The 10,826-nt window shown below is 36.0% G+C and overlaps 1 protein-coding gene across 1 annotated transcript in view; it reads right to left on the minus strand.

Moving 5' to 3' along the window:
• The window catches only part of EMILIN2 (elastin microfibril interfacer 2), an 89,783-nt gene extending 85,275 nt beyond the window's left edge, over nucleotides 1-4,508 (minus strand). Inside the window, exons 1-2 of the mRNA XM_053714955.1 lie at nucleotides 4,166-4,508; nucleotides 3,139-3,261 (exon numbers count right to left, since the gene is read on the minus strand). Of these exons, the coding sequence (XP_053570930.1) occupies nucleotides 3,139-3,261; nucleotides 4,166-4,302 (260 nt within the window). The 5' untranslated portion in view covers nucleotides 4,303-4,508. The remainder of the gene's footprint in view (nucleotides 1-3,138; nucleotides 3,262-4,165) is intronic.
• Between the last annotated feature and the right edge of the window lie 6,318 nt (nucleotides 4,509-10,826).

The following is a 10,826-nucleotide window of genomic DNA, read 5'->3' on the forward strand; positions in this document are numbered from 1 at the left end:
ATTATTGTTTCAAACAATATTGGGCCATGTGGCACTTCTGTCCCTTCTTGATTAGTGGGATATTTGACATTGTTTTCGAGAAACTAATGCATCAATATCTGGTTCAATGGAAGTAGTTGCAATTCTAAGTGAGTTCAACAAAGGTTTACAAAGGTAAATTGAAATATCGATCATCGCTGTGTTTTACTCGCCAAGTCGCCATAAGCACATGTAACGTCTGATGGTGTCAATTTGACTGTCTGTGCTGTAAAACTGAAGCCACGCATGCGTACAAATTGCGAGAGCGTTCAGCGGTGCTATGCCTAGTACAAAATACACACAAAAAAATCTGATAATTTTTTTTTACAAAGTTTACGAATATGTGTTTGGCCGCATTCAAAGCCGCCCTGGGCCACATTCAAAGCTGTGGGTTGGACACCACTGTTGTACACGGTACTGGTTTTCAGCAAGGGTCCTTTGCTATCATCAGGGAACTCACAATTTGCTGGTAATTGTATAATTCTTCCAAACAAATTGTTTTGGGTGTTTTTTTCCCCCTCAGACTCAATACATCTAATCACAAAGATACAAACTGCCTGACTTTGTATTTACTTGAGGTTTCCAAAGTAAAATATGTGAACTAAAGAAACTATTAAAAATTACAGTAATAGAATATTCTGAAATGTAAAATATTAAAACATACTCATGATATTAATTAATAGGTTTAATATAGGGACATTAATTCATAAATTCATTGGTGACTTATCAGTTTCACTGCATGTAATTTCCTGCTTCTAATTACTTTGCAACTGGAGGATTTTATATATTACATTGTATCATTTAATTTGAACCAGATGGGGATTGTTATCAATAATGAAAATCAGGAGGGAAAGGACAGAGATGGCAATTTTGTTAAATGTGTTTTCAATCCTTAGATTATAGATAAGGTTTTACTTTTATAAATAATATATAGGTAAAATGTATTTGCTACATTACATCAAAGTATTTGCATGTGTTTAATTGATACATATTTTTAAATAAATGTATGAAAATGCAAAGCTTGTGTAAGTTAGTATGTACACTGCATATGTTTTATTAAAAAGAGACTGAATAACAGCTCTTCAAAAAGAGCTTAAACTAAAGCAAACTGTCATGTTAGCCTTTCACTGCAAGAGGGACTGAAAAACAATGTGTCCCCACTGTGACTGCAGAAGCAGCTGATCTATGTTACAATAAGTCTCTTATTCGTTGTGTCTTTTAGACCCCTGTGCTTAATGAACCTCTCCAGATATTCAAACATAACTAAGCACTCCTATTATGTTATATGTACATAAAGGCTACCGCACAGTCGTGGGGCCACTTCAATAAGCAGTTACTGAAAAGCCACATTACAATGAATGTCATTGTGTCATTATTACTAGTAAAATGATTTAATGCACTCTTTAGTTTGAATTAAATATAATAATATCTGGGGGGGGGGATCATTAAAAAGACATAAGTGTGTATAAGCAAATAAACACAATATTGCATACAAAAAAAATATTTAAATCAGGGCTCAACAAACCAAGGAGCCAAGGAGTCACTGTCTCCTAGAATTTTACCCCTGGCTCTTACCTTTTGGGATATTCTCAATATATCTATATACAAATATCACTATCTGGCTCTTAAAATTTTGTCTGGCCCCTAAATTTTAAACAGATTTGTCGACCCATGCTTTAAATGGATTTAAAACTGCTGATTAGTTAGAAAACATTGCAGTATGTGCTATCATATTAGCAAACATATCAAATCTGCAAATGGAAGTGATGTTCCATCAGCTGTCTGACCGAAAATACTTACCACGTATGCGCTCCTCCGTGTAATCACATTCCAATCTCAGCACGTCACAAATTACAATCTACCCATCAGATTCTTGGACACTTTTAAAGGGTATGCGCGCACAGAGGTGTAGTTTGTATATGTAAGGTATGATTGGTAATGTAGTTTAATTTCAAAGAACTACGGTGCCTTTATTATACAGTTATAACAAAATTATTTTTGGTAAATAAATAAACTGAACCTTAAAGAATTAGATGCTGATATTTTTAAACCAGTTGTTATATGACTTGTTATAACTGTATAGTAAAGTTACCATAGGTCTTTGAAATTAAACTTCATTACCCATCATGCCTTACATATTAGCTAACTACACCTCTGTGCGCACATGCACTTTAAAAGTCTCCATGAATCTGATGGGTAGATAGTAATTTGTGACGTGCTGGGATTGGAATGCGATGACCCAGAGGAGCGCATTCGCTGTGAGTATTTTCGGTCAGACAGCTGATGGAACGTCACTTTCGTTTGCTGATCTGATATGTTTGCTAGTCTGATAGAACACAGTATTTTGCAATCTATGGAAGTACCCATTAGGATTTTGGTAATACTATCTCTATAACTGTGACTAATTAGAGACTGATATAAATGAGTTCTTGCACTGTTTAAGCAATCACTGTGCAGCATGTTGTAGGCTCAGAGTTCTGGTCCGAGCAAGATGGACTCTAGTCTCTCTGAGACAATGGGAAAACACAATTTGCAGTGTTAAATTACAGAAAAAGGAGGCAAACTAAACAATAAATGTACATCACATACACATAGTGAACTGGACATTCTGATGCAAAAATCACATGCTTTAAAGGGTCATAAAAGTTCAAAGGGAAATACACGTTATTATTGCACTATTGCTGGTCTATAACTATGTGTTTAATCCCTGCAATGGCTTTAAACTCATAATTACATTGAGCCACAAAAAAGTGAATGGTAAAATCTCTTAAAATGTGATGCTCTATCTGAACCACAAAAGGATTGATTTTGAGCTGAAAGTTCCTTTACAATAATTAGACCATATATTATTTTCAATTACACGTCTAACCTTATTATGTGTTTAACCCTTACAAAGGGGTTAAACATACAGGTATAGTAATTCTTGAGAGCCAAGAGCAGGAATCTGTAGTGTTACTTGTATAGTTAGCTAGTGTTAGTGGAGGAAAAATGACACCTTCTGATAAATTACTGTATATCATTTTTGCATTAGAATGGCCATTTAACATTTTATGGGGTTGTACTTTGAGTTGAATGTCCCTTTAACAAGTTACATCATTTCCCCAGCCCATGATCACTTACACCATTGTTGGCTGACAGTGCATCTGGTTCCAGGCACATCTGTATTGAGGCTGAATAAAACTTTCAGTTCCATCCATTACTGTACAGCTCACATTCTTGTTCACTATGTAGGCACACCAGTTCCTAAGGGACAATCAGAGTAAACAGCAGGTTAAAAAAGCAAACAAAGTGACTTACTAAACCATTGTGATGGATCATTCAAACATGAAAACAATAATTCCCTAACAGATGAACAAAGGCATCTTGTTCCATCCCCTTGAAACAAAAAAAAGTGAGTTTTGTGAAACTAAAGAGTGATGGATTGTGTGAGCATTAAACACATCTGGATGTTAGGGCAGCTGTTTCTAAACTCTGTAAGTTTGTGAACTATCCAATGTCCACTATTGTCTATCTATTTCCCAAGGGCTCTACAGGATTTTTTTTTTTTTATCTAATCTATCAGTCTATCTATACTGTAAAGAACAACACTTTCTCCAATTAAAGGGATATTGCATTTGCATTTTTATTTTATTTTTTGTAATTTAACCTCAACTTGTCAGCAATAAAAAAGCAAAATCATGCAATAAATACACATCCCCTTTAATTCACAAATCGAAAAGCCTCATATTAGCATTAAATTAATTTAAAATAATGTTAATACAAAACACTTTTTTAAATGTATTTAAACAATCAATACTACACAGTCCCATCCCACGTTTAACCGATGACGAATGTTGTAATCATAACAAAAGTGATAAAATAAAGGAGGGGTTTTCATTAATCAAATAGCCACTAATAGAGCTCACCCAGGGGCATCTATAGGGTCAGCAGTGATGTACAGTCCCGTATACACTGTGCGCAACGGTGCTCTACCATTAGCATCCACAGACCACACAGTGTACAAGCACGGAGAGATCAACGGATGTAAAAGGTAAAAACTACGTACAAAGCACTTTACTGGAGTGATCACATTATACACGTTAGATTATCGCATACAGGAGTGGCTCGGTGCCAGCGAATAGGATCTATAGAGCAATATGTGACTTACTTGCCCTTCTGGCCAGGCCGGTGATACGTGAGGTGTGGGGTAGCATCAATGAGAAGACTCCCACTGAAGATCACACAGACCCAGAGGAAGGACCGAGCAGCAGCCCTTTCACTCTGCAGAGCGAAGAATGGGATCATTTTATATGAAACACAACGGTCCACAGTTTTCTGTCTTTACTATTCACTCAGAATGTTGCTTCCACCACTAGCTGGACAGAGATGCGGAAATCCTTATGGAGACAGCAATATAAATCTATATTAATCCCAGCCACATCCTTCACATCCAGTAAAAGTCAAACTTCCCTCTGCCTGATGATCCCTTTCTCTCCCAAGTCCTAGAACGTAGCTCAGCTTCAGCCCCACTTGTGACTCCGCCCCCTGAGGTCCTCTCCTCGTGACGTCATATCTCCTCCTTGACTAGCTGGGAGTCCTGCACAGGGAGGGTCACACCCGTTATACGCAGGGGGCTACTTGCATGGGAGACAATGAAGTTAAGCCAGAGATCCGTTACCATTTAGGGCTGTGCTGAGTATATGGGACACTTGGTTCTCCCTTCCTTGGGAAGTCTGTCTGTGTTGTGTTGGAAGCTGTGCTTACTGTTCCTGGAATAGCATTTAACAAGCAGCGATTTGGCTGCTGCCTTTCTCCATTTGATTTTTATTATACTTTCTTTATTAACCTCTTGACTGCCGGTCAGGGTTGCACCCCTATCTGGAGGCACAATAAATATATTCTCAGACGTTAGTTGTAGTTTAATGATTTTGTCTACTCAAGAAGACATACAAATCTAGAATTCAAGGGGTTACGTTTCAGCAAACAGCCACTGTGCTTTTCTTTTTAAAAGTTCATATAAACTAAATGCTGTCTGCATGTTGAAAAATAAAATAAACAAAATAATAAAATATATATATAATATAATTATAATACATATAATATGTGTGTTTTATATATGTAAAGACATATCTTATATATTTATATATATATATATATATATATATATATATATATATATATATATATATATATATATATATATATATATATACATACACTGTAAATATATATAACATTAAAACATATAAAGTGGAAAGTCATTTAGAATAAACTTGGTATAATACAGTCAACAAATTAATTATTCAATCCCAGAAAATAATAAGTAATACTACTATTATTAAATAACGACATATAATAATATATAGATAAATTGAACGTGGGGTGAACCCCCAGCTTACTATAATGTGCAGTAAGAATTTTTCTTAAAGGAATAGTATAGTCAAAATTAAACTTTCATGATTCACATAGAGCATGCAATTTTAAGCAACTTTCTAATTCACTCCTATTATCAAATTTTCTTTGTTTTCTTGGTATCTTTATTTGAAAAAGTAAGAATGTAAGCATAGGAGCTGGCCCATTTATGGTTGAGCATCTGGGCAGCACTTTCTGATTGGTGTCTAATGTAGCCACCAATCATCAAGCGCTACCCATGTGCTGAACCAAAATTTTTCCGGCTCCTAAGCTTACATTGAAATAAAGATACCAAGAGAACAAAGACAAATTGATAATAGGAGTAAATTAGAAAGTTGCTTATAGTTGCATGCTCCATCTGTATCTTGAAAGTTTAATTTTGATTAAACTATCCCTTTAAAGGGGTTACATACATAGTTAAAATTGCACACTATTTTGGTAGTAAGATTTTAGGTATTTAATTGGACACTCAAGCAAAATTAAACTTTCATTATTCAGATAGAGCATGCCATTTTAAACAACTTTCCAATTTATTTCAATTAACAAAATGTGCACAACCTTTTTATATTTAAACTTTTTGAGTCACCAGCTCCTATTGAGCATGTGCAAGTGTGTATGCATTTGTGAATGGCTGATGGCTGTCACATGGTATGTCTATGCATTTGTGATTGGCTGATGGCTGTCACATGGTACGGGGGGAGTGGAAAAGACATAACTTTTACAATTGTCAGAAAAAAAATCTACTACTCATTTGAAGTTCAGACTAAGTGCTATTGCATTGTCTTGCATTTGTTGATTATGCAAATCTACTGTGTTGACTGGACCTTTAACCCCTGCAGTTTCCAAAGAACATTTATGCAATAATTAAATGCTAAATAAAAAAAAAAACTGGCAAGAGTGAAAAAAGTCTCAAATTCCAAAGTTTTCTTCTGAAGCCACTAAAACATAAGGTAACTCTGCTAATCACAGTTATTTCATTCCACAAAATAAGACAGGATATGAAGTTTATTTTTTTTAAATTCATAAATAATCCAATGTGTATAGATGAAAAAAAGTTGCGCTGTTTTGTGTAGGAAGTAAAGATTCTGAACTGTGTTATTTAAAGGGACAGTCTACACCAGAATTGTTATTGTTTAAAAATATATATAATCTTTTTATTACCCATTCCCCAGTTTTGCATAACCAATACTGTTATATAAATATACCTTTTACTTCAGTGATTACCTTGTATTTAACCCTCTGCAGACTGCCCACTTATTTCAGTTCTTTTGACAGACTTGCATTCTAGCCAGTGCTTACGCCCAGGTAACTCCACGGGGGTGAGCATAATGTTATCTATATGGCACACGTGAACTAACGCCCTCTAGTTGTGAAAAACTGTCAAAATGCATTCAGATAAGAGGTGGCATTCAAGGGCTAAGAAATTAGCACATGAGCCTACCTAGGCTTAGCCTTCAACTAAGAATACAAAGAGAACAAAGCAAAATTGATGATTAAAGTAAATTGGAAAGTTGTTTAAAATCAGATGCCGTATCTGAATCATGAAAATTTAGTTTTGACTAGACTGTCCCTTTATAAACAATAGCTGCACATGCTTTCCTGCAATAAAGGGCACGGGCACCAGTAAAGTATGTGTCCATCACTGGTTAGTTGACGTCACTGCAATTGGAGGAAGACACCCTCGTTTTAATCTGCAGCCCCAGGCAATATGGTTTTTAGTGAGCTGTGTTGCTGTAGTTTATAATAATTTTGGACTTTTGCTTGGATAAAGGTAAATTAATTTTGACCGACAGATTTTTAACAGAACCTGACATTTATATAAAAGTGTGATAAACTGTATAATTATAGATTTGTTAGTGGTTAAAAAGAGAGCAAAGTCAGAATTATACTGCCATGATTATAATAAACCATTTTCAACTTCTACACTTCTTCTCTTAAAGGGACAGTTTAACCAAAAACGTTCTCACCTTTAAATTGTTCCCAATGATCCATTTTACCTGCTAGAGTGTATTATTTTTTTTACAAATAAGCTCCTTAGCCCCTATTTCGGCATTTGAAATAGCTGATTTAGCCTGTGGGATCCCCACCTATACTGAATGCTTATATACTGGAGTCTCGGCTATTGCTAAGCCTATGTAAACAAAGCCAGCAGAAGAAATTACACTCCCAGTGGGGTGCAGGATAGTTAAAGGGACATGAAACCCAAAACATTTCTTTCATGATTCAGATAGAAAATATAATGTTAAACTACTTTCTAATTTACTTCTATTATTTAATTTGCTTCCTTCTCTTGGTATGCTTTGTTGAATGAGCAGTAATGCACTACTGGTTTCTAACTGAACACATGGGTGAGCCAATGACAATCGGTATATATATGCAGCCACCAATCAGCAGCTAGAACCTAGGTTTTCTGCTGGTCCTGAACTTGCCGAGATACATCTTTCAGCAAAGGATAACAAGAGAAGGAAGCAAATTAAATAATAGAAGTAAATTGGAAAGTTTTTTAAAATTGTATTCTCTATCTGAATCATGAAAGAACATTTTTGGGTTTCATGTCCCCTTAAGTAATACAGTTATAATTTTCCATTGTTCTCGTGAAGTATTGATCTTTGGTTTACAAACAGAAATATTACAAGGAAGCAAGTGTGTGTACATAAAATGATAATATAATGAGATCTGATATTATCTAGAACTCAACCCAATGTAATAGGCTGTGGTTTAAAAGCACAAACCCAGCTACTTCATCTACACAAATAAACCTGAAAATGCATTAAAAACATATGTATATATATTGTATTAGTAGTTATATACCTTATTCCAAATAGACTTATTTCCTCTTTATAGATAAATTCAATTTATTTTTGCGTGTAGGTTCCATCCACACAGACCCCACTCACAGAGACAGACCGCTAACCGTGCTACCAACATACATCAAAGCAAAGCAAATAAACAAATAATCATAGCCAGCTTGTAAATTGCATACAAAGTTAATTGCATTTATATTTCTCTCCTCTCTGTAACTCATCTGCATAATTGCAAAGAATCTATCAACATGGTTATTTCAAATGAGGATCTATACAGAGAATACAGTTATAATACAGGGTATTGAAAATAAGAATATTAAACGTATTTAGGGTAAACAACAGCTTTTATCAGAGGGTAACACCACCCACCCAAGTAGCTATCTTTTACCTTGGTTTTATTTTTGAGTATCCATGTTCACCCTTGCAAAATAATCAAACAAATATTTATTTATAAAATATTTTACCAGGAAGGATACATTGAGATTTCTCTCGTATTCAAGTATGTCCTGGGTCCACAAAACATTGCATTGATACAATAGGGTACAATAAAATTCAAAAACAATAATAATACACAATAGATGCAAACATTTTACATAGAACAGGTAAGAAATATATAATCAACCATGACAGGTGCATTCTGTTTTGAGATATGTAGAGAGGGATATAGAGGGATATTAGGCTTGGGTAAGGTTTGAAAGTGTGCGGAAGGTCATTCCATAACTGTGGCGCTCTGTAGGAAAAGGAGGATCGAGCTGCTTTCTTTTTGTATTGAGTCAAACTAAATAATGTGCTGGTACTGGATCGGAGGTTATAGGAGGTGGGAATAGCCGGGGAGAGCATTCTGCTCAGGTAGGGTGGGAGCTTCCCAGAAAAGCTTTTAAACACAAGGCAGGAAAGATGGAGGGTGCGTCTGGATTCCAGCGTCAGCCAGTTTAGTTCTTTTAGCATGTCACAATGGTGGGTCCTGTAGTTATTATTATTCTTTATTTATTATTATTCTTTATTTATAAAGCGCCAACAGATTCCGCAGCGCTGCCCATGGGTACAAGGATAACAGTACAATGGAGAAACAATACGATAAGACAAATACAGGGGGAATTGAGGGCCCTATTCCCATGGGAACTTACAATCTAGATGATACATTGTAGCACAAAGCGCAGAACGAGTTATAGAAGTTTATTAAGGTGAGTTTGCGGTGCAGGTGCGTATACTACGTCCCCATAATCCATGATAGGCATCAGCATTTGCTGTACAATCGTTTCCTTTACTGTAGGGCTGAGGCAAGATTTGTTTCTGTACAGGGCACCTAGTTTTGGATAAAGTTTAGATGCAAGTTTTTATATGTGGAGGCCAAAAGATAGATTAGGGTCTAACAACATACCCAAGTATTTGAAAGAGTGGACTGCGGTAAGCGTGCAATTGGATTTTGTTTTGATGCGTAGATGGGAATTTTGTAATTTGTGTAATTTAGGCCCCGTTCCAAAGATCATTGTGACAGTTTTGTCAGTGTTTAGGAAGAGTTTGTTTTTTGAGATCCACTTTTCTACCTCTGTGAACTGGTCTTGGAGCACTGCTTCAAGCTGCGGCAGATCAGATTTGTTTGCATAGATTACCGTGTCGTCTGCGTACATGTGTACAGTTGAGGATTTGCAGACATTAGGCAGATCATTTATAAATAATGTGAATAGTAGGGGGCCGAGAATGGAACCTTGGGGAACACCACACGTGACTGGGAGAGGAAGGGAGTCACTGTTAGAAACGGAGACATATTGCGATCAATCCGATACATATGATCTAAACCAGGTTAACGGACGATCAGCAATACCAGAGTTTTTTAGTTTGAGCAGTAGTATGTCGTGGTCTACTGTGTCAAAAGCCTTATATCTGAGTGGCGTAGATCCTACGCGTTTCATGTGGACTGCATTTCCTAAGGAAACTGAGGAAATGCAGTTCACATGAAACAAGTAGGATCTAAGCCACTCAGGTAAGCACTTTCACTGTGGGAGCTGTGCCATGTATATTTTACCGCAACATGGAACAAAATTGCTGGTTTTTATTTTCAATTACCACCTGTCTTTTTCCTAACTCCAGCTGCTTCTATCTATGAGCGCATTGATTCTTTGTGAGGACTGGGGAAGACAGTCCAGCGAGCAGAGTTACTATTTACTGCACAGATCCCAGTGCAAATTACGTGCCGGGTTTGTTAAAAGGATTCACCTGGATACAAGAGTGTAAGCTCTATAAGGCTGCATGTGAGCCTCCAGATAAGTAGACTAAGCATTATCTTGTAAGTAAGCTTTTTGCTGTTGACTTTGGATTGTGAACTTGTCATCTGCATCAGTGAATTGTATTATTATAGGAATTACATTATAAAAAAAACTTTACTTTCATCCTGAAATCTGCACTTACACAGACTAATTAGGGTGCCTTTATAAGTTTGGGCTACCGTAAGATAAAAGGGCTTTAAAGGGAAATGAAACACTATTTTTTTTCTTTCATTACTCAGATAGAGCATACAATTTTAAACAACTTTCCAATTTACGTCTATTAGCTCATTTACTTCATTCTCTTGATATCCTTTGTTGAAAATCATATCTAAATAGGCTCAGTAGC

Source organism: Bombina bombina, chromosome 5 (assembly GCF_027579735.1).
Source record: "Bombina bombina isolate aBomBom1 chromosome 5, aBomBom1.pri, whole genome shotgun sequence".
NCBI classification, from domain to species: Eukaryota; Metazoa; Chordata; class Amphibia; order Anura; family Bombinatoridae; genus Bombina; species Bombina bombina.